The following is a 27,811-nucleotide window of genomic DNA, read 5'->3' as shown; positions in this document are numbered from 1 at the left end:
GTTAGCTAGCCGCATTCCAAGAACTCAGTGCTTATTTATCTGTGGTTGGTGGCTGACACATTATTAGTACAAATGGAACAGTGTGAATATTGTAGAAGGTTCTGTTGGACAACAGAGAACTGTAGAGCTTGGGTATACCAATAAAATGAATTCGGTATCCTTGTGTGAAGAAGGGAGGAGGGAGGCAAAGCAAAATGATGAGGCGGGAAAGACTTGGGCAGATTTTCTAAAGTGTTCCTAAGAGCCTATTTAAAAAATATATATATTTTTACCTTTTAGTTATTTTACAGAGCAGCAGATTTCTTTATGGGATCTTCACACACACTCAGTTTTGGTTGAACTCCCCCTTCTTATCTCTGCTTTTCTCCTATCTTTCTGACCCCATTCCTCCTTAAAGCCTCCACTTCCTAATGTTCTCCCCTCCACTTCCTATCACCTGTGTTGTTGCCCACCCTACTACATACATTAAAGCCTCTCCCACCTTCTAATGGTCCTCTTTTTGCTTCTTGGTCTCTACATACACTCCATGTACGTACACTATATAAAACTAGACTAAACTATCTGGTCTTCAGTCCCATCAGAGACTTGAGAAGCAATAAAACTTAAATGCCTTAATGAACTAGAAGTGCAGGTTAGCAGCTTTCAAAATGGGAAAAAAAATATGACTGAGACAATTTAGTGTCTGAACAGTCACCTATAACGTTGGAACATCATCTTCGGCCTTCTATCCCATTATCTCTGCCAGACATATTTGATAGACAGGAACTATTGAGGACTTGCTTTCCCTGTCTTGGTAGACTTTGGCCATCAACTCTGCCATCTTCTAAGCTTGCCCATTTTTAGGCAGAATTCTGTCTGTGGCAGGAACGAGGACGTTTTGCCAAGTGGCTGGTTTGCTACATTTGAAGCCAACTCCCTAAGGAGGTTCTTTGATGTTGATCATCCTCTTTGAGGTAGGCTGGGTGTTGCCAGGAGTTAACCTGTCTTGTTGTCAAAGAATCTTTTTTTAAAATTTTTTTTTATTTAATTTATTCTTGTTACATCTCAATGGTTATCCCATCCCTTGTATCCTCCCATTCTTCCCTCCCTCCCGTTTTCCCCTTATTCCCCTCCCCTAAGACTGTTCCTGAAGGGGATTACCTCCCCCTGTATATGCTTATAGGGTATCAAGTCTCTTCTTGGTAACCTGCTGTCCTTCCTCTGAGAGCCACCAGGTCTCCCCCTCCAGGGGACAGGGTCAAATGTGAGACCCCAGAGTACTTGAGAAAGTCATATCCCACTCTCCACTCAACTGTGGAGAATGTTCTGACAAAGGTCTAATATCCAAAATATATAAAGAACTCAAGAAATTGAACACCACCAAACCAAAGAACCCAATTGAGAAATGGGGCTTGGAACTAAACAGAGAATTATCAACAGAGGAATATCAAATGGCTGAGAAACACTTAAAGAAATGCTCAACCTCCTTAGTCATCAGGGAAATGCAAATCAAAACAACTCTGAGATTCTATCTTACACCCATCAGAATGGCTAAGATCAAAAATTCAAGTGACACCACATGCTGGCGAGGATGTGGGGAGAGAGGAACACTCCTTCATTGTTGGTGGGAATGCAAACTAGTACAGCCACTTTGGAAATCTATCTGGTGCTATCTCAGAAAACTGGGAATAGGGCTTCCTCAAGACGCAGCTATTCCACTCCTTGGAATATACCCAGAAGATGCTCCAGCACACAACAAGAAAATTTGCTCAACCATGTTCATAGCAGCCTTATTCATAATAGCCAGAACATGGAAACAGCCTAATTGTCAAAGAATCTGTAGACCAGATAATTTAGTCTTACAATCAAGTTAGTTGGTTAGGGGATAAGATCTTTTTAGATCAAGATAGATGATTTAAGTTAATAGAGATGAGATATGATAGATAGATACTGACTTTCATTCAGAAATTTAGACCCAACAAGGTAGGAAAGATGTTTGCTTCAAGCTTGACAAATACAAATAGCCAAATCACTATGAATGTAACATTTATATTAACTCAAGATTGTCTCATGGTTCTACCTGATAGATGTAGTTTATCTTATTCATTTGTAATAATATAAATGTATATGTTAAAAAAGAAACATAGTAAAATAATTTTAAAAACTAGGAGACTGGGATCTGCATATGAGAAGAAAAAATGAAATATTTTTCTGAGTCTGGGTTACCTCAGTATTTTTTCCAGTTCTATCCATGTTTTTACAACATGAATAAAATTCCATTAGTATATATATTTAGTGCAGTTTCATTACCTGTTCATCCAGTGATGGACAGGTAGTCTAATTCCATTTGGTATTGTGACTACAGCAGCAGTGACCATGGATGTGTTGGTATCTCTGTCATAAGATATAGTCGTGTGTGTGTGTGTGTGTGTGTGTGTGTGTGTGTGTGTGTGTGTGTGTGTGATGGTAGATCTATTTGTAGCTTTTGAGAAACCTCACACTGTTTTCCACAGTGGCTGCTAGTTTACTCTTTCACTAAAAGAGACTGAGACTGACTCTTTCACTCCATCCTTGCCAGAATTTTTGTCAGTTGTTTACTTGATGATAGCCACTTTGCCAGAGTGATGTGGAGCCTCAAAGTACCTTTAATTTGCATTTCCTTCATGACTAAGGATATTGAACATTTCGGCAATTTGTATTTCTTCTCTTGATCTGTTTAGATCTGTAGTATTTAATTCTATGTTTCAAGCCAAAATTGTTTGATAGGCTATGTATATGTATTCACCATCTGAACTGTGGCTTTGAGTAATTCTTTATTTCACCAAATGTTCATGCTGATTATATGTTTTATAATTAATGTTTTTTTGTGAAACTGTTTTGGAATACTGTTTAGGACGGGCTGATTTGGAGGATATGCTTATATTTAAATTGCAAATATGCCAGTAAACTTAGTAAAAATTTTTTAGTAGACAAAGTAGTATTTCTTTTTTAAAATTTTAATATTTTTTATTTTTCACATATTCATTTATATTATTACACATAAATAAACTACCCACAGCAAGAAGAACCATGAAACAATCAGGAATTATATAAATGTATATAAATTAGTTCATAGTGTTTTGGCTATTTGTATATGGCAACCTTGAAGAAAACATATTTCCTATCTTGGTGAGTCTAAGATTTTGAATGTAAATCAGTATTTATCATATCTCTTCTCTATCAACTTAAAACATCTATCTAGACCTACAAACAAACCCCTAAACAACTAAGCTTAATTGTAAAACTAAACTATCTTGTCTTCAACCCCATCAGAGACTTGAAAAGGAATAAAATTAATTACCTGAGTATACAGGGGGTGGAGGTTAGCAGCTTCCCAAATGAGAAGGTGACAGAGACAGTTTGCTGCCTGAAATCACCCAAAACTCTCTTTACAACGTTGGAGCATCATCTTCAGCCTTCTGGCCCATTATATCTGATAGATGTACTTTTGAAGCAGGAACTATTGAGGACTTGCTTACTCTGTCTTTGCAGAGTTTGGCTGTCGACTTTGTCTGTGTCCAAGCTTGCTTTCTTGGGCTATAGATGTTTATTTTCAAAGTAGGATTTCAATGAGACTTACTAAGTATGGAGTGCTATTTTCACTTGAGCTTGATCTGCTCAGTTACACCCAGAGTGTTGTGTTCTGGATTCTGTCCACACGTAGTATGACCTGAAAAATGAATGACTTTAGAGTCATTGAATGCCTAAGAATGTTTAACCTGAAAGGGAAGTAAGTTGAAAACCTATTTTCTGATGCTTGAAGCAGAGGCAAATTTGGAGAAAAAACTCAGGGCAGTGGGAAGTAGATTTTAAGTTATCAATATTAGGGCTCATCCTCCAGTAGAAAAAGCTTATTAATAAGGGATCATGAGTTCTTTTCAGAGAGTGACTGACAACTGGCTAGAATGCTGCATAGGAGAGCCAACTATTGAATATACTAATGGGTTTTGCCCTGTGGTTGCTACTGCAGGTCTACCAGACCAACTCAGACAGCATTTGGAAATCGGCATGCAGACTCTTGTTTGGTGCTTATTAACAAAACCTGGTGTTTGACAGGCTGTGATCATATGGTAGGGGAGGATGTCCCCTTCTGCCACAGGTCTAGGGGAGGAGAATAGGGTGAGAGAAGGAGGGAGGGGGAACAAGTGAGGGGATAGCAATCGGGATATAATCTGAAATAATTATTAAAATAAAATAAAATAAAGAGTTCTTTCTAGGTCTGAATTACAGCAAATGAGCGTTATTTATCTACACATGGCTAATGATTCTTATTAGGAAGGGCATTTGGTCTAAGTTCTGACCTAAATATCTTTCATCTGGAATATTGCATGGCTCTCTAGCTGTTCTCCTTGGTTCACTCCCTGCCACCTCTTCACTTCAGTAAGACTCATCGTACTAAAATCCAGAACTGATAGTATTCAGCTGCTAGAAACGTTTTAAGTAACCTTTCACTTTCTACCTGGATGATGTGTCATGCAGTGCCCTACACTGTTGGGCACCTTCCATTTTTCCAGCTTTTATTTCTACAATGGGTCCTTCTGTAGAAGATGCATCTGTCAATACTCGTGTATCTGCCTTTGCTATCGCTGTGAATGCCTCTTCCATTTTAAAGAGATTTTTTTCCTGACACCAAGCCCTACACATTCTACCCTGCCCATCCTTTGTGGGGTTCCACAACCCACTCTTCCTCAGACACCATAGCTAGCTCTCTTTCTAGAGAAAGGCAACCCTTTTAACACTTCACAGACCTTTGTCAAGCTCTTCCTTTTGCCTGTTTTGTTTTGTTTTTCCTCCTCATTCTTCATCCACAGAAGTCCTTCCAGGCTCAGTTGTCAGGTCAGTTTCCTTAGGGACTCTTCCCCTTGTACTTAGATTAGATTAAGATATTTCCTTGATAAATGATTGTATAACATCCTCTAATTTTCTCTCGGAAATTATTCCCCAGTAGTAATTATAGAGCTTTTGGAGTACTAATTCTCCATCTTTCTTCATAGAGCTTTAAAAATTTAGATTTAACTATTTTTTCATCTGTGAGAGTTCTGTTCTGTCTGCATGCATATATGTGTATCACACACATGCATTGCCATGGAGGCCAGAAAAGGAGTTAGAAATGACTGTGGTTAGAGGTGTGGGTTCTGGGAATCGAACCCAGCTCCTCAGCAAGAGCAAGAAGTGCTTTTAATGTCTGAGTTGTCTCTCTAGATCCTCTTTGTAGAATTTAGACTGTGAGACAGGGACATATCTTAACTTCAGTCAGTATTGGCTGCTTATTTGGTACTTTACACAAATTTGAATGAATGAATGGAAAACAATGGCTTTTCTGGTTTTTTGTCTTCCATTCCTTGTGCTCTGTCTTTGGTTTGTGTGTGGAATAGGCATGGGAAGTTTTAGTTCTGTGTCTTCATCTAGGGCTGTTCATCCTAACAATCCTGACCATCTTTTCATTTCTGCCAGTATTTTTCCTCGCATAGACGTGGAGTAATTTTTAATTTTTTAAAATTACAACAATTTTTATTATTAGTTTTCACCTTAGCACCACATCTCTTGTCTGTCCCAAAATACTGATATAACAGATATTGGCATTGCTATTTCTTAGGAAAAAATGTACTTTAAAAACCTAGTATACATAGTGGTTCATAAAGTCTGCTCATCAGTAAGTTATATTGGACCTACATGGGCTTATATCATCTTAATTTCATGGAAGAAAAATTCAATGCTTTTCTTAACCCAATATTAAAGATAATTTCACAACAATGAAAATAATAGAAAAGTAATTTAGCATATAGACTTTTGCCTCTCCCCCCAAGCACCTGTATTCTTTAAATCACAGCATTTTAAAGACATATCATAAGTTCATTTTAACTTATGTGTACTTCAGTGGTTTTCAGTAACTCTGCAGTCATAAAGTTATTTCTACAATTTTTTTAAAAAAGAATATAAGTTTCAGCTGGGCATGGTGGCACATGCCTTTGGTCCTAGCACTCAGGAGGCAGAGGCAGGCGGATCTCTGTGAGTTTGAGGCCAGCTTGGTCTACAAAGTAAGTTCAGGACAGCCAAGGCTACACAGAGAAAAACCCTGTCTTGAAAAAACGAAACAAAACAAAAGTGCACATACACACATACATGTTTCAACATTTTAAGAAGTCAATAGGTATATTTTCTTTTCCCCTTTAAATCCCTGACATCCTCTTGGCATTTTAGATTTCCTCAGTGCCTTTTATTTGGTAGTACTGGTGAAACTTAAGAAAGGACTTTTCCCTTCTCTGGGGCTCAAGTGCCTATGTCACCATTTGAGGTGTGGTATGAGAAAGGATAAGCCAGAAGTAGAACTGGAAATAAAATGAGAGTGAGGAAGGGGAAGAAAATGAAGAGATGTCAGCATACTGGGAAAATCCATCAGTATTCTAAGAAACTGAGTCGAGGAGCTTATTTGCTAAAGTCCAAGAATGAGAAAAATAAATATATATACTTGTTGGGCCAGCTTTGGGAAGTAGTGTGGGCTTCTGCCTCAAGAGTTACTTTTTCTTGCTTTTTGCCTCCTCTTCCTGTCTGAGTTTTAGTGTTCACATTGCCTAGTGGATGTGTCTAGTCTGTAGGGTGCCATGTTTACCATGTTGTGGAGTGATTAATGGTAACTGGTACTTTCAGACCACGCAGGAGAGGTAGCATTGTTTCCTTTAGGAAGTGCCTCTTTATAAGGTCCTTAAACAGTGAATGTTTCAGAGGCTGTGAGCAGAAATAGGGAAGTTGAATTCCAGTCTGCAGTTGAAGTCCAAAAACACTATAAGCTTGTAGTCATTGCTACCAAAGCAGACAAGTTGAGTCACGACTTCATTTTTATGTTAGCTTCCTAACAGGTTACTGTCAGGTCTGATGACAGAAAACTTACTTGAATTTTCTTAAAAAAAAAAAAAAAAAAAAAAAAAAAGCACTTTATTTTAATGCCCTAGAGACTTGCTTGCTGCCCGAGTTATCTTTGCCTGCTTTCAAAGTTGGGATACAATTTATGTACAGTCCTTGGTGCTAGAGAGACCTTCTGTAAATATGATCAATATCTCTGTCTCATGTAATTGATTTTTGAATGCTCAATACTTAGTGTGAAGGAGCTATTATATCAGTAGGTGTCATATGTTCAGACACATGCTGTGGTAAGAGTTTGGACACTTTGCTAAATGAATGAATGAGTAGAGCGAATGCTATGCATTGTGGGTAAGTGTCAATGTTATTCTTTGTTTCACTTTCTTGAAAATTTTAAGCAGCCATTGTTGAATGTCACAAGTAAAAGACTGAAAGTTTATAACAATTTCTGTACATGATCATGCATGGAAGGAGCTGGAGAGATGGATCAGTGGTTAAGAATGGTTTCCAGCACTCGGGAAAGCTTCCCAGCTGCCTGTAACTCTAGCTGCAGGGGATCCAACACCTCTGTTCTCTTGGGGCACACACCCAGGCACACACACATATATGCACATATTTTTAAAAGATATGGAATATTAAACCTCAGACGCCACTTTGTAAGTGCTGCTGCTTTTCACTACATTGAAAATTACTGTAAATTTAAAATGGGCTTTGCGTTTGACACATAGTAATTGGTCATTAAATGTGGCCTGTGGTCAGACTTCCTTTAAGATAAGCTGAAGTTGTTATTGGCCATTTTATTAACTTGTAGTCTGTAGTCCTTCTTGGTTTGTGGATATGTGTATTTGTGTCTACATACTTCTTTGTGTGCACATGTGTACATGTGCTCATAGAAGCCAGAGATTGAAATCTGGTGTGCTCTTCATTCTGTCTCTACCTCAGAGTCTCTCACTTAATCTTGATTTAACCAGTTGGTTAGATTGGCTGGCCAGAAAACTGCAGAGGTACTTTCTCTGCCTCCCCAGTGCCGGAATTAGGTGCATGCTGTCACAGCTGCCAGCATTTTATGGGGTGGATCAGGATTCAGATCTCATACTTCTGTGACAAGTGCCTTGCTGGTAGCCTGAGCTATCTTAGCTTCCCTTCCTTCAAACTTTACATAAGATTTTTACTTCAGAAAAAGAGAAAAATAAATTATTTCATTTGGCTAAATATGAAGAAGTGAATAGACAGCTATTCATAAGGACTGAGCTTGCTTCTCAGGCCATGTTTTGAAATGGAAACTTCGTACAACTAAAAACAATTTTCAAGTATATTGTTCAAAGTTTAGTCTCCTGTGAAAACTTAAAGGGCTGGTATTCTCTTAAAGTTAGTGAAGAACATATGCTAAAAATTTCCACCAAAAATCATCTAACACAAGCCTCTTCCAACGTTGACAGAGAAATACCTGTAACATAGCTTTTTGTCCTTCTTTCGCTAAAGCTACTTGAAAGATTTCCAAAGGCCAAATTAGGATCTGTAGATACTAGACTCTTCATGTGTATTTAATTGGGAGTGATGTTTACATTTTGAGAGTCCTACACAAGCACTTGTGTATATGCAGATCTGTGATTTCTATCCATTTTCTGTTTTTGCTATTATAAAACTTATTACTATTAGTATTGCTCATTCTCTGATTTTCTAGTATTAATGATTCTAATTTTTCTAAAGAAAAATAATTTAAATTTGTAGGTTTTTGTGTTTTTTATTGTATTTAAAAGAAGTACCTGAAGTACTTCAATTTCATTTGCATATATTTTTGTTTAAGCCTGCAACCCTTCATGACAAAAATACAAATATAGACCCTTTTACACTTTCAGGAGAGATAGAACATGGAATTAGAAATAACCTTTTGGTGTTTATGCTAATAAACACCAGAGATGAATATAAAAATAAGTACTTAATAGGGAATCCTTAAAGAATTTTTTTTTCCTCTCTGTAGGTGGCATAGAGAAAGGGGAGTAGCACAAAGAGATAGGTGGAGCGAGTTGAGCTTTGTTTTCAGTACTGGCAGATGTTTATTAGAGTGCTCTTTTGACCTGAGAATAAAAATGTGCCGATAGTACAGATGTAGGGAGCATCCTCTGGGAGCACAGAGAGGATGTATACAGCTGATGCGTGGTTATTCCTAAGCCTCGTGGACCTAATGACCCTGGACATCACATGTAGTCATTTACCACCTGGGAGTTTTATTTGGAAATCTAGAGACCCCTAAATGCTGTTTTGCATGTAAAGTTAGAGGACATACTAGGAAAAGTTGTTCTGACTGAGTAGAAAACAAATAATTGTATTCTGTTTCTGATCTTCATTTATAGCACCAGCAACAAGTGGTGCAGGCTGTGGAACGGGCCAAGCAGGTGACCATGGCAGAACTGAACGCCATCATTGGGGTACGTGGCCTTTCCATTTCAGCTCTCATCTTAGTGTTTGTCTTGAGCTTTCTTGGTTTTCTCTTTTTTAAATTTTGTTCCACCGAAGGGGCAAAAAAATAGTAGATGACTTCAGTGAATTAAGTTACAGCCCTTCATTCTCCTGAGGCATTTGCTAGCTTCTCAAAAACTTTGGACCACAGTTTACTAATGTCGTTGGCTCCTGAAAACTCCCCTGAGGAGACTGGATAGCTCACTTTCTCATGTTTCTTTACCGTGCCATCAGTTTCTGTTGCTAAACTAGATGGGCGAAGAGGGTGGGGAGATACAGATTGCTCTGGTGTTAAAATGATCTAATTTCTTTTTATCTTTCCACAAATGATTTAGATTGTCCTAACATCCCTTTTAGGAAAATATGTAGTTTTTTTACCTACCCCCATACCCTTTTTCCTTTGTGATCAGTGGTTCTTATAGGATAGTGCCAATTTGTAGGAGAAATAGTAGATGAACTAAAAAAAGAAAAAGGAAACAAAATCATTTTCCCAGTTAGAAAACCCTAGCTAGCAGTTGATGATGCTGGATCCATAGCTTTAAACATACTTTCCAGCTCCAAATGTAACAGCTAATAAACTTGGAAACAGTGCCAAGGGGGAGACCGCTTGCTTGTGAGCAGTCCAGTGCGGACTTAACAGTTTATGCCCACGTGCCAGCAACACTTGGCCACATTCTAAAGACTCCACTTCCTCCTTTTCTGCTCCCTCCCAAATGCTTTCTTTTGTGTATAAATTATACACAAAAGTCTTTCTCTTTTTTCTTTTCAGTGTATCAAACACACTTTGAAATGCTAATTATTCCATTTACTTTCATTAAAATTCAAATTGCTGAGTGAAGATAGGAATGAGGGTCGCCTGATAACCAATCTGAAGTGAAGACACTGCTTCAATTATGCCACTGTCTTTTAACAAGGAAATCAGGTCTCAGGGATCACTCACTCACTGCACTGGTGTGGGTACCAGCGGTCTGATTGTAGTTTGTTCTTTAATGGGCTATTTGAAGGTCTGTTTTGTGTATCTCTGACCACGAGGAAAAAAAAATGCTAGTAAATTAGCAGACATCATAAATGGAAAAGAGTAAGAAAAGTGCCCCTTGGAAAGGAAAGGCCAAATCAAGGACCTATAGAATCAGGAGGAACCTTTGTCACACAGTTCTTATGCTAGGTGGGGGAGAGGAAGGCAATGGACAGAAAACATTTATTTCATGACTAGTTCTTTCTTAAAATTCTAGAAAATAGAAGTATATAATTTTTTTTTTAGTTAAGAGAGTTCAGTTTTAAATTAATCTGTGTGTATTTGGCAGTTCTGATTGCATGAACTGTGTGTGTGTGTGTGTGTGTGTGTGTGTGTGTGTGTGTGTGTAGAGAGAGAGAGAATGAGTATGAGTGTTACGATCATGCTAGGATAGTATGTGTCTCTTACTGATCAAACATCATAGAATTTACCTACAGTTGTTACCCTGAGGTATATAGTGTAGATAATGGCACTGTAAAGCGTGCTGTTAATGAGAAACTTGCAGGCTCATTTTATGAGTAGTTAGTTAAAAGACATGTAGCAATTCCTGCATCTGATTAGCACCTGTTTCTAGAAAAACTGCATTTTTGCTGTGTGTTTTCGCTTTTCAGTTGTCTAGCAGTCAAGTTGTACAGTGGAGAAATTAAGTTAAAACTACAATAATCCCAGCACTTGGGAGGCAGAGGCTGGTGGATCGATGTGAGTTCGAGGCCAGCCTGGTCTACAAAGTGAATTCAGGACAGCCAAGGCAACACAGAGAGACTCCGTCTTGAAAACAAAACAAAACAACAACAACAACAAAAAGAAAATGAAATAAGTTCCCATACCTTTAGGATTTCTCTCTCTCTCTCTCTCTCTCTCTCTCTCTCTCTCTCTCTCTCTCTCTCTCTCTCTCTCACACACACACACACACACACACACATATTTAATGCTGTTTTATGTTATATCATTTTTATTACTTTGTTTTGAATGGGAGGACACATTGCCCTTTCTTAGAGAAACCATTTATAAGTTGAAACTGTTACTAATAAATACATTTAATTACGAATATAAAGCCAGTTTAACCTTGTAACCTAAAAGCTTACTTGAAAAACCAATTCAGTAAAGTTGCATGCTATCAAAGCAGTGTGTGTTGATGTTGAAGGAGCTTGTGGAGTTTCAAACTATTTGCATATGGACAGAGAGTACAGTTATAAATCACATAATCTAACTGTTCTGAAAAACAGATTTACAAAGTGAATGCAGCCATTCTGGGTACCCACAAACTGAGAAAGAAGGGACCTTGTTACACATGTAACCGAAGAGTTGTGCTGCTGACGCTCTCTTTGGTTGTTGGAAGCATAGTGATAGTCTTGAACCAGTAGCTTTCAGGGACTGTACATACAGGCTTGTGGGATTTTAAATGCACCCTTTGTTTTCTGCCATCTTAGGCATTGTGCTAAGAAGTGGTAGCATTAAAATTTTTTAAAAATACATTTATTTATTTATTTATTTGTGTTGGGCTGATGGCATACTTGTGCCGTGTGCATTCTAGAGACGAGAAGGCATCTTGTGGGAGTCATTTCTCTCCTTTTACCATGTGGAACCTAGGGAATTGACCCCAGTTTCGAAGCCTTGGTAACAAGGGCCTTTATCCACTGAGCTGTCTCATCTTTCCAGAAAATGGTAACATTTTGATTTCTTACCAAAATGACGACAGATCAAATTTAGATTCTTCTTACTTAGACTTTAGAATGGAATTGACAGTAATTTTCTGCAGGGAGAATGACAACATTTCATCTCAGAGGCACAAGACCCAGCTCTGCCACTGCTAGACCTTCATTTATTTATCCCGCATACGCACCTGTTTTATATGTATGCTCACCATCCAGACAAGAGGGAATGTTCTCAAGTTTAATGAAATCTGATGAAGCATCTTTTTAACTCTGCAATATTATTCTACCTTCATTGGTAAATGAACCAAACCAGTGATCCGTGCAGTTTAAATGCAAAATGCTGAAGTGAGCCTGAAACCTGGAGAGGTGACTGTTCTCCTGACAATAAGCTAGTTGTGTTTAATGGAATGAAACACAGTTATAATGATTTCTTTCACAGGTTATGTTCAGTCTAAAAGTGTTGAAAGATTGACATGAGTAAATATAATTTTATCTTTTATTTATAAGAAAGAAAACCAGGAAATTTCCTTTTTTGTTTTTGTTTACAGTTACTGTCTTGTATTTTGATTTTCTGTTCCCCTGAAGCTTTCCTTGAGCTACCCGAAATAGGCTGGGGAGGCGGGGGGATGTTATGTATGTAGTTTGATCCTGTCATGTGTCCTACTAGCCACTGTTTTTAAATTAGAATCTCTGTGAGATTGCGCTGTTGGAGCAACACACAAATTGCAGTTTTAAATCAGTAATATGATCTAATTAGAAATGATGTTTTCATTTCCTGTATTATTAAATTGAGTCATCTGACTATCTTAAAATGCTTCTTAAATCCATTACACTATGTAATCAGTGCATGCTGTGTGAATGTGGTTATGCTTAATAAAGGAGACTAACTTTAGACTCAAGAATTTTAACAAACTACTGTTAAGAAAAACTTTGTTAGTGTGAGCATTAGGAAAAAAAGATTTGGCTTCTGAAAATAGAAAATGTATTTTTTAAAGTCTCTCCTTCTCTTTTCTGTCTTAACTTTTTATAAGGGGAAATGATATAAATGTAAGCCTTAAAATACCTCATTCCAATAACCTTTATGAACAGGTATGCCATGGTGTTGCAGGAAAATGCAGTTTAGCACTAGAAACGCTGAACCTCAATTTTTAGCAGTGACATTTTAATGATAGGAAGTCTGCAAAATTATTTGCCATCAATTGTGAAGGCAATAACAAGCCTTGGTGGTTTTTCACACTTTCTGTGTTAAGTGCTTTCAGAGTGACAGCGTAAACTGTGTTAGAGTACTCCAAGGAAGGAAAACTGATTAAAATGTTCATGCTTGAATGGTGCTGATGGAATAGTTCATTTGGACTTTCTCTACCTCCTGCAGCTCAAGCTGAAATATTAAAATTCAGTGGATTTAAATCTCTTTCCTCTCAGCTCAGGAAAAAAACATTACATTTTAATAGGTTTTAAACCCATAATTCATTGGTTTGGAGCAGCACTATTAAATCTATTTAAATATTACTTGTATTACTAAAGAAATGATTTAAATGCCTTTGCCTTTTACTATCCTATGTGTTTGAATTATTTTTTTTAAACACAATATTTACTGTTGCTATTTTCTGCCTTAATACTTTGTTTTATTGTCTTGTCATACGATTGACCCTTACTGAGATAAAAATGTGTGTGCTTATTTTTCTACTGACCCTTATAGTGCATGGACAAGTGTATGCATGCGTGTGTGTGTGTGTGTGTGTGTGTGTGTGTGTGTTGTGCAAATACGCATGTGTTTATTTCAGATTGACATGCTTGGAGAGAGTCTTAGTGTATGGCAGTTTGGAAAATATGTTTCCTCTTTTCCATTATAGATTTCAAAACTACCAGTTTAAGTTTTGAATGCATTGTGGTGAAACATTGTGATTATTTCTCATAGATCTTTTAAAATAAGTCATTAGACAAGCACACGTTAAGGGCATAAACGTGTAGGGCATGTAAAATAGGTGTGTGTGGCTGGCTGAGAATGGCACTGTTCTTGCAGGAGATCTGAGCTCGGCTTCCTAGCAGCACCCATAGTCAGTAGCTAACAACTGCCCGCCAGATCAGCATGATCTTATGCCTCTGGCCTTCAAGGGCACCTACACTTACATGTGCTTCTTCGCATATACATAATTAAAAATTAAAATAAATCTTAAAAACTGTGTGGGTGGGGGGTACATTTTACAAGAGTTGTATAATATATACCCCTGTGGATCTATAAGTTCTAGTAGGATAAACCTTGAAGAAAAATGAAAAGCAGTTAACTTTTAAACAAAAGCCAAAAGCAGTGTCCAAGAGCAGCGTCTCCATTCCTTTGTGTTCAGTAGCAGGCCATCAGAGGTCTTGTTGGTTGGCTCTGATGTTGTCCTGTATTGACTATGGCTATCACACACTATTGAGGCTGTCTTTCTAGAGCCCATCCCATTCCGTTACCCTGTTTCTCTAGGTGTTGCTGCTAAAACATGTGCCACAGCTTGAGAGTGTCAAGTTAGGACAGCCTGGTTTCCCCTAGTGCTTTGTAAAAAATTATCCATCGAAGGTCCCAGCAGGATAGCACTGAGTTGCCCACCACAGCTATAGACTTAAGGGCACCTCCTTCTTTTCCCAGTTTATTTTTCCATAACACTAACACCTGGTTAGGATTGTTTAAAGAGCACAACAGTTGTGTGCTAGCCCTTTCTAGAATTTGTAGCATCCTCAGGATTTAGCTTTGTTGGCGTCAGTTTGTGAATGGCCTGTGTCACGTAGGGAGCTTATTGGGGTGACATGTTAGAATTGTGGCTTCGTTTCTGATGTTAGGTCTAAATGTAACAGTTCGGCGTTTACAATTTAAGTTCCTTTAAAATCTAAGCAAACCTATGGTCAGTCATTTTGATTTTTTCTTTAGTCTTAGCTAAAGTCATAGTTACTTATTGTATATAATACCAAGTTAACTTTAAAATGAGCTATAAAGTAGATATGTGTTTTCTTGGAGATTGCTATTTCAACTCAGTTATTGTCTTCCCTGAGTAGAATGCCTTAGAGGCTCTAGAGACCAAAACTTATTAAACTCTTTCTATTTGCAACCCCTTTCACCCACAACATATTTATGCAGCTTTGGACATATATACATAAATAAAGCATTTGCTGATAATAAGTCATAAAGAAATTTATTATATGCCAATTCTGTGGTGTATGTGACTATGTATCCATATGTATGTACATGTGTATATAGTTTAGTAACAAGATTAAAGTAAATTTGCATACTAATAAGATAAATGTGCTTATCTTTACATAAAGGAATGTTGGCTGAATATTTGATATGAGAAGATGTAGGGTTGATCAGTATTCTGATTTTATAGTACTCAGTGCTCACAACCCACTTTATATAAGCACTGAACAAAATAACTAGCATATGGGGACGTTCAGAAACTGTTAGGAAGTCTGTCTTAATTCTAATAATTTACTTGGTGATTATTTGTGACCTTAAGTTAGCAACTCAAGCAGCAAATATTAAAATCAAACATTCTAACACAATACAATCCAAAGATATTTTCTATAAAGAGTAATAGGAAACTATTTAAAATCTTTATTTTCTGTAATTAGACCATTGTTTGTATAAGAGCAGAACACTTTGTATGTGTAGTAAACACTGCAGTTTGTAGCATACAGTAATCTCAGTTATGAGCTGAAGTGCTTCAGGTGGTCTTTGCTGTTGTTGCATGACTTAATGTGTTCAAAACAAGGCTACAGTGCAGTTCATGCCACAACACAGGTGAGCACTGTTAGAGACACCTAATGTTCATAATGCCTTTTAATTTTTGGTCATTGCTTTTAGAAATGTTTTATGTGCCCATTTTATACTTCATCTTTACCCACGGTTTAAGAAGTTTAATTGTGGATTATGGTGGGGGAGAAGCCATTATGCAGCTATCCCTGGGCCTTTTGCACTTACAGGGCTCTGTTTATATGTGCTCACAGGGCTGCGATGGTGCTTACAACGAAAGCAGTTTTGAATCAATTCCCTTTTTATGTTGATTCTCTTCTTCCTTTTTACCCCTTGGAAAAAGGAGCGGCAGGATTGAGTGATGTAGTCATAATCCAATCTTTGTGCTGCAGTTTGTAGAGACTCTTAAGAGCCTGTGCTTTCCCTTCTCTCATAACAAAGACTTTCATATATTTAAATAATTTTTAGCTCAATTTTCACTTCAGAGCTTACAAAATTTCTAGGTTAGGGGTATGATTTCTGATTTGTTGCTTGTGGTGTGTATTCAATTAATTTCTATTAGAAAGCTCCTCTAGAAGAAACTTCTAGAAGCCAGTCAATTTATCTTCTCCCCCAAATTGTTGCTAACCTTAAGTACTTCATATTTTTTCTGTGTAAGAAGGAGCTTTCCTTCCCTCCTTCCCCAGTAACTACACATATGTAGCTCATTTGAAGTGGGCAGAGTGTCACCAGAGTTGTAGAAAATATGTATAAGTGGGGTAACTGATGACGTTTGAGGACAGGTAGGCCCTGGTATTCCATTGAGAGAAAGGCTGCCAGATTTGCTAGGCTGAGCTTGGCAAGCTGTTCATAGACTGGGCTCACTACATGCACAGAGAAAGCAAGTTTGCTCAAATTAGCTTGTAAGTTGGCAGTTCAGAATTTTTGTCTGTCTGTCTATCTATCTATCGATCTATCTATCTATCTAATGTATATATAATTTTTCTCTGACTTTTCCTCAGTGGTGTTTTTCCATGCAGCATCATCAGCTGCCATTCAAAGGCCTTGTTTCTTTTGGTCTCAGCCTGGCTTTTGCATCCCTCATGACGGGCAGAGCAAACACGAGCTCTGAGGGAGACATACTCATGTGAAACAAGTGTTACTGATTGTGCATGACTGTTAAGACTTGGGGAAAGTTTTAAGGACTTCTAATCTCTACACTTTGGAGTTCCTAAAAAAGCAATTTTAGGTTTCTTCTACCCCAAAGTACATTTGTGGTCATCAATGCTGTCTTAAAGATCTTTGTGGTAACATTAGAGCTCTTCAGTGAATACTAAGGATTAAGTCAGTTGCCACACATTCCTGTTTGTCAATGCAGCGATTGTTCTGGTGCCGTCACATTTTGAATAATATAAAACCTTTCTTGACATGCTTTGAAGTGACTCCTCAAATTACATCTATCTTATTTTACTGCACAAATCTACATTAACATAGTTTAACATTTTAATTACTTTTCTTTTTTGGTTTTTCAAGACTGGGATCCTCCTTATAGCCCAGGCTGTCCTGGAACTCACTCTCTAGACCTGGCAGGGCTTACAAACTCACAGAGATCCTCCTGCCTTTGCCTCCAGAGTGCTGAGATTAAAGGTGTGTGCCACCACCACCTACCAACCTTAATGTCTTTTTCTTTTTAAGATGTAGTTTTTAATTTTTCAGGCTTATTTTATTTTATGTATATGAACATTTTGCCTGCATGCATGTCTGTTGTACCACATCTATTCCTGGTGCCCACTGAGCTTAGAAGAGAGCATCAGATCCTGGTCAGTTCGACTTATGGATGATAGTGAGCCCCAACCATGTAGGTGCTGGGAATTAAACATGGGTCTTCAGCAAGAGTGCTCTTAACTACTGGTCCATTTCTCCAGCCCCACATATTTTAATTTCAATAAAAAATTGTTTAGAAGGCTGTTAAACGGGAAAAAAAAAAAAAAAAAAAAAAAAAAGGCTGGCTGGAATTAAGAATTTAGAAATATATGTCCACTGCTGATATTTAATGTTCATTAAAGCAAGATTTTTTTTTTTGGGTTAGAGTTTAAACTACAAGTAGTCCTGTTCAGTGCAGCTATATACCATAGTCTAGGTGCAAGCTCTCACCACCCTTCTTCCTCCTCTTCTTCCTCTTCCTCCTCCTCCTCTTTCGTAGACAGTTTCTTTTCTTGTTGCAGCTTTTTTGGAATAAAGATAGTTTTCTCTCAAAGCTTGTTGGACAATGTACTGCAAATGGACTTGTTATTATATAGCCCTTTGGATGCGTGCTCCTTAACATAAGGCCTTTGAGACTTGGGCATATAATTGCCTTGTCAAAAGCGAGGGTCCTGTGTGTTGCTGAGTGATTCTACATTGTAAGTCTAGTCCAGTCTGCCTAGTCACTCACTTCTCAGAGGACGAAGGGATTATCTTCAATTTTGGGTGATTGAGAATAGTACTACAAGAAATATTCACATCCGCATTTTTGAAAGCAAATCTTTCGTTTCTTCTGGGTGATTACCTAAAAGTGAGAATGCTGAATAAATGCTATATTGAGTGTTAAGTACTACCTGGTTTTCACAGTGACCCTGCTGTTCTTCAGTCTTGCTTATAGGTCTAGAGAGCCTTTGCTTTTCATCCTCGCCAACACTTTCTCAGTTGGTCGTGTTCACTGTGCTTCTGTTTCGTGTTTTTTTTTTTTTTTCCCATAAAAGTTAATGATGCTGTGTTATTATGCTGGTGGCTACCTGTTATCGTCAAAAAGTATTAGGTGGAATTTCTACCTTTTTTTTTTCTCTTGTTATTTATAAGTTTTGGTTATCTTTTAATATTCTAGATATAAAAGTTTTATGAATTTGTCATATGTTCACTGATTCTGTAGCTCTATTCATTCTTGTTTTGGTGTTAAGTTCTCTGTGTATCCTTGGCGGTTTTGGAACTTACTCTGTAGACCAGGCTGGCCTTGAACTCAACAGAGGTCCCTCCTGCCTTTGCCTCCTGAGGGCTGCCATGGAAGTGTGAGCACCACCCCTGCCCAGCAGCTCTACTCACTTTAACTGTGTCTTTAGAAGAGGACACACTTTTGTTTGTTTTTGAGACAGGGTCTTACTGTGTAGTCTAGACTAGCCTCAAATGTGCATCCTCCTGCTGCAGCCTTCAGCGTGCTGAGATAACAGTCATGAGCCACTAAGCTTAAGAGCACACTGTTTTCTTTAAACAGTGTGGTAATTCCAGTTAGAGAATTGTTTTTTTCTTGTGTAGACTGTACTTAAAAATAAAGAAAAAATATTCTTGCCTCTAAGTAATATTTACTTAACATCACAAATAGTTTTTCCTACTTATGTTTTGAGAAGTTTTACATTTAGGCTTATGATCCTATTTATTTTTGTTATAGCTGTGGGTTTTATTTTGCTTGGTGAATATACAAACCTTTTGTTGAAACTAGTGTCTATTGTAATTCTTAATGTTTCTGGCTTCAGCCAGTGCATCTTCCATTTGTCCCTCATCCAGGACACTTTCCCAGCTGGTCCTTTAAAGCTGCTTCCTGATATGACATGGTTTTTGTTGTTGTTGTTTTCTTTTTTGCATTACGTTTTCTGTATTATAATTTGCAGACCAAGGCTTCAGTGATGTTTATCTAAAACATAAATCAGGCCTCATTACTCCTTTGTTTAAAACTTTCTGCTTATCAGCCTTTTTGCTTAGGAAAATTTCTAAGAGAAATCTGAATTTCTCACATGGTTTAGAAACAGTGGCCTTCATTTAACTGTGGTTAAGCAGCCCTCGTCTCAGCACCCCCAGCGTGCTCTTCTGTCCTCTGCTGTGCCCTTTTCATGCCCTGACGATGCTTTCTTAGTGTTTTTCTTCTAATGTTCATTCAGATGGCTTTGCTTTAGGAAAGGCCTTCCTGGCTGGCAGCCCTTTTTGTGGGTGTGTCATCCCCTTTATTCTCTGAGCCATTAGCTGCTTTTATTTGCTTCCTGGCACTTAGCATTGAGTGTGTGTCACTTTCTCTTTTGTTCACTTTCTAGCCATAGTGCCAAAGCATTGGGTAGCTCATTGTTTGAATAATGATTATAAAATAAATATTAAGCACTATTTTCCAAAAGTAAATAATAGCTTATAATATTGGTTAGTAAACTTATAAACAAATACTATATTTTGAAGTTATTTGACTTTTTTTTTCTGTACAGTCTCGAACCCATATAGAGAGAAGAGATGCAGACTAATAAGAAATATATAAACTCCCATGTCAGATGATCATACTAATTTCATTTTTCTTTTCTATAAAATTCAAAGCCAGAGTTGATAGCCATTAATCTGTCTAATTTAACTTTATAATCCTATTTTAATGACTGTAGAAATTTTATTTAAAGTTAGGGCCCTCTTTATGTTACTTATTTCTCCAGATTTGTTGCATTTTTAGGTATTCATTCTTTACTTCAGAAACAGTAAATATAAAAAGAACAGATATTTACTGGTTATTTGTTTTTTGTTCCAAGCACTATGCTAAATATTTACATGTGTTTTGTTTAATTTTTAGATTAGCCGTATGTAGAAATAGTTTCATAACTTTACAGTAGTGAAACAAAACTTAGAATGGAGAAGTAAATTCTGTAAGAGGTTATTCAAGGAGGAAGTGACAGAAATGGTTTCTCTGCTTCTATTGTTTGTCAGAATGCTGTCATCTTTCATTTGTTCTCTTGGCTGTCATCCCTTTTACAGTGAGAGCACACTGTCTTTAGCCTCCAATACGCTGTTAGGGTAGCTCAGAGCTCAGTGTTGGGAGGGAAGTGGAGTGAATGAGCCTGGCGCTCGTGCTAGTTGCATAGCATGAGTTACCTGATTTCTATCACTTCCAAAGGTTAGCTGCATCATCTTAATACCTACCGTGCTTTTTCTTGTCAGCTGATATCACTCTTAAGTTTTATTAAATGTTTTAAGTAGCCTAATTAAAAAATTGTAATAAATATAAATGCTACCACTAAGAAGGTAAATGTTTCTTGTTGTTAGGTACCTAGGGTCTCACATTGGAAATGAAGATTAAACCTGTGCTTCTCTAAATAAGACTGTGTAACAATAACAACAAAACCAAGTATGAAATAGTTAAACATTGTGAAATATATGTACACAGTGCGTATGTCAAGTTTAAGATGGCATTGCAGAACTGTTATTCAAAATGTGGTCGTCAGGAGTTTACAATGATGTTTTTGTTAAATATCGTCAGGGCGGTTAGAGGCAGAAGAGTTTATTAAGGATTGATGGTTGTTAGCTAATTGTAGGCAATGGCTGAGGAAGCAGGTGATTGAGGGAGGACAAGAAGCCACTCAGTGAGAAATTGAGTTAGAACTCATAGGAACTGCCTTATGTTTTGAATGATCCTTTTCTTGAAATTGTGCCATTGTTTTATTGTAAACTTTGTTCCTTTTCTGTGGTTCTGTTTTTTTTTTTTTTTTAAATTGTGTCTACATATTGCTTACAAGTAGCAAATACTTCCTGAGATGAGAGTAATATACTCAAACTTAAAAAGCAGTGTTGACCTAATAGGAGTTAGAGCTACCTCCCCACTCTCTTAAAAAAACTAAAAATGAATCATTCTTGAATCCTTTTAAAGGTTTGTTATGTTTCTTACTTTTTTTTTCTTAGCAGAGCCATAAAATGGGAGAGAGACAATTTTGGCCCAGATTTGCCTTCTGAGAAGCAAGACAGTACCCCTCAGGTGCCAAAGCAAAGGGGTAGTCCTATCAGCTTTCCGCTTTTAGTTTCCTCAGGGTGTTTCTGAGTTAACTCAAAGCAATTTGTAGATACAGCTCTGCACAAATTTCATACCTGGGAGAAGAAACCATTGAGGATAAACAAAGCAAACACACGTCCAGTCTAAGTTGGTTGTTGCTACTTGGATTGAAAACTGGCAAGGGTTTTTTTCTTTCTTTCTTTCTTTCTTTCTTTCCTTCCTTCCTTCCTTCCTTTTTTGTTTTTTTGTTTCTTAACCAATTGTGCTAGAATGACCAAGAGCAGAGGAGATTATGGCTTTCCTTTGTAGGTGGGTTCCACTTTCTACCGTGAAAGCTAACATTCTGTGTGCCTTGTCCTTCTTACAGATAAGTGGGCAAATGACCTGTCCAAATCATTGAGATATAAAGAAGAATGTTTTCTTATTTAATAAAATATCTTTTCTCTTCTGTGGAAAATATGTTGGCTTCCTTTCTTCTTGTTACATGAATAATCAAAATATGATTTAGGCTACTTTTATTGGTCATTCTGCAACTTGAAGAGTAACTACTGTAATATTTTAAAGCCATGTGACTATAAAATAGTGGAAATAGCTTGAATATCTCGTTACTGGGATCACTTAGGTAAACACTCCCCTCTTTAAGTAATGGCAAATCACCTAGCTATTACCAATGAAGACAGCAGACTAAAAGATAATCTTAATGTTGTTTTCATTTAAAAATGCTTACATGTGCATTGAAAATACAGTTCATAGATTTACTGATATTATTGCTTTCTTTAGCTGGTAGGATTATTCTTGACTTTTAATTTAACAAAAAATTATTTATTTTATGTATGAGTGCTCCATCTGGATATACACCTGCAGGCCAGAAGAGAGCATCAGATTCCAGTATAGATGGTTGTAAGCCACCATGTGGTTGCTGGAAATTGAACTCAGGACCCCCCTAGAAGTGCTTACAGTGCTCTTATCTGCTGAGCCATCTCTCCAGCCCGACTTTTAATTTCTTTCTATTCTTTATATCTTTATTCCTAGTTGCAAAAACAAGATAAAATTCCATTCATTTTCTGCCCTATTTAATTGGTTCAATCTACCTGGTTACATGCGGTCTAGTTTTACAAGGTATCCCGAGTTCCCTAAGTTATTCCTAAAACTCTCCTCACATAACCATGTTTCTGGAATTTTCTTCATAAAAATGTCTCACTTCTTCATTTCATGACCCACTGCCACAGCCCTCATCCAAACACCACTTTGTTTTGATCTGAGCTTCTGAATTCTTTCTAGGTATCTTCTTGGCTGTCCATTCTTGTTGTATTCTCTGCATGGTATTCTGAACTTCAAATAATTAAGTACATTTTTGTTCTATCTTAAAATAGCCCTTTTTTAAGCCGGGAGTGGTGGCGCACGCCTTTAATCCCAGCACTTGGGAGGCAGAGGCAGGCGGATCACTGTGAGTTTGAGGCCAGCCTGGTCTACAAAGCGAGTCCAGGACAGCCAAGGCTACACAGAGAAACCCTGTCTCAGAAAACCAAAAATAAATAAACAAATAAAATAGGCTTTTTAGACTATGTTTAGGCAATATTTATTTTTAAAATAAATTCTGGTTGCTTTTTAACTGGTACCAGGATCATGAGCATCTGTTGGTTATATGTTACAAACTCCTGTTTCCAGCTTCAAGCTTTTCTTCTCATTTTCTGTAATGTATCATTTAAGAAACAACATTTTTCTCATTTCAACTGAGTAATAAATACTATCACTCTGCTTTTTTCATACTTTGAGTTTCCTGTGGCTCATTTAAGAAATTATCTAAGATTTAAAGTACTCTGTTGTAGGGGCTAGAGAAATGGGCTGATGGTAAAAAACACTTGTTGATCTTGTGGAGGGCCTGAGTTTGGTTCTTAGTGCCTGCATCAGGGCTCACACGTTTCTGTAACTCCAGTTCCAGGGGATTCTCCACCCTCTTCTGGCCTCTGTCTGCTCATGGTATACATACATACATGTAGCCTAAGACTCACACAAAATAAAAATAAAAAATCTTTAAAATATTCAGACATAGATATACTTCTATATCAAAAGAGCAAGTAGCTACGAGAGCTTACTGGATGCCAACAGCTTGTAACAGGGGTAGCAAATTGTTCTTAGGGGGGAAATAGAAATTTGATTCTTGTATCCCCTGATCAGCAGAAGTCAATTCTAGAGGCAAAAAACTTAAAATTTCAAAAAATTTTCATCCTATTTTGTTTAATTTTTTAAATGGGTCAAAGAAAGCTCAAAATATGAGAAAAAGATTAATAGTGTTTATTACTCAGCTACAACAAACAGAACCATTTCTTCAAAAAGACAGCTTAAGAAAAAATGAGACGACAAGCTTGCAACCAGGAAAAGGCATTTGTTATGCATAACCAGCAAAAGTGTATGAATCTGATCCATAGCAGTTACAAAGCTAATAAAGCCAAGTGTGATAGCACATACCTTTAACCTAGCATTTGGGGAATGGTCAGGTTGATCTCTTGAGTCCAAGGCCGGCTTGGTCTACATAGTAAGTTCTAGAATCCCCAGAGTTATATCTTAGACCTTTTCTCAAAACAAACAAACAAACAAACAAACAACACACCAGAGAACCAGAGTGGTCGTAATAGCTTATCAATTAAAGATGCTTTCTGACTAACACAGTGACCTGAGTTCAATCCCCATGGCCCACATGGGGAGTAGGAGAGAACTAACTTTGACTCCAACATATGTAGTGTGGCAGGCAGATGCACACATACATATGTAAAAAGCAAAGTTAATCCAGTACCTATTATCAGTCTTTCTGTTAGGATTTTTATTAAAGATACAGAATAGAAAACGTGTGTGTGTGTGTGTGTGTGTGTGTGTGTGTGTGTGTGTGTGTGTGTGTGTATTCTACCACCTTCTATATATAGGAGAATGCTTACTCTTATATATTAGTAGATCTATGTCTGAGTACTTTAAAGACTTATTGTTTTTATTTCATTTATGTATAAAATATGTGCGAAACACATGTGCAACAAACATAAGCTATCAAATTGTTGGAAAGCAACCTATTTAGATAGCATCTGAGGTTCAATTTACCATCCAGATTCTCAGAACATGAAGTATTTAAGTTTTTTAAATGTAGCCATTTTAAGAGTGTTCCAAGTAACCACAGAAAGCTCTCTCACTGTAGTCCTTCGATTTGATGGCTTCAGTAACTAAAACTACAAAATAGAAATGTCACCTTGAGGTGTTAAAATTATTTCTTTGAATACCTTAAGACTTCATTATTAATTTGCTTAGAATTAGATTCCCTAGTAAAGCCCAAAACTAATTGGGGGGTCGGATGGGAAGCAGGACTTCCAGTTGGAAGGTTGATAAAATCCCCCTAAGGCTTTGGGGAAAGGCCAGAGCACCCAAGTTGGGCCATGAACGTGGTAGAATAGCCAGCCAAGGAGATGGATGAAGAGTATAAAATTCTCAAGTTGAAACAAAGAAAGGTGCTAAAAGGGAGGGCTGTAGGGAAGGGTCTCCTGGCCACAGTAGAGTTAAGAAATCTTAAAAAAATAAGCTGTTCCTGTCCCTGAGGTGAGAGTGACTCTCTTCCATTATGATTTAAACATTGGTTTCCTACCATCTTTGCTGCCTATAGCTAGAAGAAATGGTGCCTTAGAGCCCTATTGTTCACTGTAGTAATAAGCCTTGGTGAAGAACAGAAGCCTTCCTTTTCTTTTTCCTATTTCCTGACTGCAAGGGAGTAGTGGACCATTGACACATTATCTCATGAAATTTACTAGCTTTGCTTGTTACTGGCCTTGCCCTTATAACAGTGTGTAGACTTTTAGGATTTTGAGATCTGTGGCTTATACAGAAGGAGACACATGCTCTAAAGTGAGCATTATTTCTTGGCTTGTTCAACACACATGCCTTTTTCCTATAGGGAGTTCTATGCTTTAAGTCATTAGCAGCAATGCTTAGCTTGAAAGTTTCTTCCTTTGTCCATTTTACTTTTGCTTCTTCTACTGGTTTAGTAGTTAGCCTCTGCCAAGGTGTTTGATAGGTGCAAGAACTTTTTATAGTAGACAAGACATAGCTTTGTCCCCTGTGTCCCACAGCTGCAGGGAATTTGAATAAATAGCGAGATAGGCACCAGATGCTTATGAGGAAATGTGCCAGGTGATGCTGTTACTTGCGCTCTCAATCCTGTGCGCATGTGTACACGAGTACTTCTTCAAGTATTAAACATCTCCAAAGTGAGGCAGTCACTGTATTTCACCATTCATACTTAACTATGTACATTCTGTGGGCAAAGCGGTCACTTGGACAATGCACTTAACATTCCTTTGTCCAGTCGTAGATTTTAACATCATATATACCCAGCTGCCCACAGAATGTCTTTTATCATTTTTGTTAGCATTTTTTCCTTTGTAGCCTAAGTCAGAGTTCATGTAGAACCATTTTTCTTTCATCTCTCTTCATCCTTCTTGACTCTGAAATAGTTCCCAAACCACTCTGCTGTATGTTTTATTTACATTTTAAAGATTCTAGACTAGCCTTGTCGAATCTTCCACATCTTGAATTTGTTTGGTTTGTAATTTTTTTCAAGGTTAGACTCAGGTTAAGGCGTTTGTTTTGTTTCTAAGTAGGAATACTACCACAGTGATGTTATATATTTCTAATTATCACATTATGTGGAAGTTAAGTAAACTATGGAGTGATTCTTGACACTGAATAACCTGTTTCCTAACCACTTTGTACCCAATAACTTTATTATGTGTTCTGAATTAATTCAGAATGAAGAAATACTCTCCTTTTAAATTAATGTCCTTCCCTCCTTATCATAAACAATAGAAAAGAACTGATAGACCCCTCCTTTCTTTTGTAAGTGTGTATTGTGAGAGGGGACAGATGCCCTTTTCAGCAACAAGAAGATATTGTAATGCAATGGGAAGTAGATGTTATGACTTTCCCACTTTTCATATAAGCTTGGAAAGCATAGGTGACTGTTTCTTGCTCATAGATGGCGAGGAATCCAGCTGAATGGTTCTGGTACCACTTCCTTGTAATGCATCTTGAATGACTTTGTTCTCAGACTCATAGTTGAGTGCTGTCTTTATTAAAACAGGTTTTAAAAAAATATTTATTATTATGTATACAGTGCTCTGCCTGCATGTACACCTGCAGGCCAGAAGAAGGCACCAGATCACGTCATAGATGGTTGTGAGCCACCATGTGGCTGCTGGGAATTGTACTCCGGACCTTTGGAAGAGCAGCCAGTGCTCTTAACGTCTGAGCCATCTCTCCAGCCCCCAAACAGGTTTTTGCTTTGTTTTTTTCACAAGTCAGATAGCACTTACATTACCTCTGACAAGTTCATGACATGCCATCTTCTTCTGGCTCCTTGAGGTGTGTTTTGGTCTGCCTTTCTTTCCTCGTATAGTTCTTCCAGCCAGATCACGGGCTGGTAGAAGGAAGGCTATGTGTTTTGGAGCAGGTAGGCTGTGGATTTGAGATTTTGTACACCTGGGAGCCATGCTCTAGTCATTGACGCAAGAATGTCTGTACTTCTGCTTGTTTTCTCAGGTTACCAAGCAAGAACTTGTGAGTACTAAATAAACAAAACAAAAACTATGTCACAATCCTTTATAGGTATCTTTTATGATGCTGTGAAGCTGTATCCTTATTGCCAGTGGGGACTCCTTAAGTTGTCTCATTGTCCTTTTGATACCTGCATAGATTTCTTGCTCTCTAGCAAAGACTCCTCCTTTTTTTTTTTTTTTTTTTTTTAAAGAACCAAGATACGAGAGGGATAGAGGCCTGGAACAGATTGGGCACTAAGGATGCTAATTGCTATCTAGGATTCTGTTGTTTCTAATGAAGATGCATGGTGTTGGGGGGGTTGCTGTGAGATTTTGCTAGAAATAAAGGGTGGAGTAATGAGTAAGGAAGCCTTTGGTGGCTTGGGTTGGGGATGGGCAGAATTCCTGGGCTGTGTGTGGGAGCTGTTCTACCCTTGTCTGGCTTCTTATTGCCTGGTGATCATATACCAGGGACCTTTGATTAAAAGAAAAGTTTCCTTTTTATTAATAGACAACATTTCAAAAGATATTTCCTGTAAAATTGATTTCTGTCCTCCTTTCCAAACTTGAGATGATAAGGAAGTAATTCTTTGTTAAGAATAGCCAGTAAAATGCAATAAACAGAGTAAGGTTGGGTGTGCCCCCTTGTTGCTAGATATTTTCAGTGATAATTACTGGTTGTTTTTCAGAGTGAAATTACCTGAATGGAGTGCTAACTTGCCTGAGTTTAAAGTTTGCTATATTTTAATGTTTATTTCCTTGAATGGC

At 37.6% G+C, this 27,811-nt stretch overlaps 1 protein-coding gene across 4 annotated transcripts in view; it reads left to right on the top strand.

The window, feature by feature from the left end:
- Nucleotides 1-27,811, top strand: part of Tle4 (TLE family member 4, transcriptional corepressor) — a 140,530-nt gene that overhangs the window by 43,327 nt on the left and 69,392 nt on the right. For 3 of the 4 annotated variants that reach the window (XM_051146203.1, XM_051146201.1, XM_051146202.1), the window contains exon 6: nt 9,231-9,305. The exons of the other annotated variant lie outside the window; for it this stretch is intronic. In XM_051146203.1, the coding sequence (XP_051002160.1) occupies nt 9,231-9,305 (75 nt within the window). The remainder of the gene's footprint in view (nt 1-9,230; nt 9,306-27,811) is intronic. 4 annotated transcript variants of the gene reach the window in all.

The sequence above is a fragment of the Acomys russatus genome, chromosome 5 (genome assembly GCF_903995435.1).
Source record: "Acomys russatus chromosome 5, mAcoRus1.1, whole genome shotgun sequence".
Classification (NCBI taxonomy): domain Eukaryota; kingdom Metazoa; phylum Chordata; class Mammalia; order Rodentia; family Muridae; genus Acomys; species Acomys russatus.
This window is presented reverse-complemented; position numbering and strand designations above follow the sequence as displayed.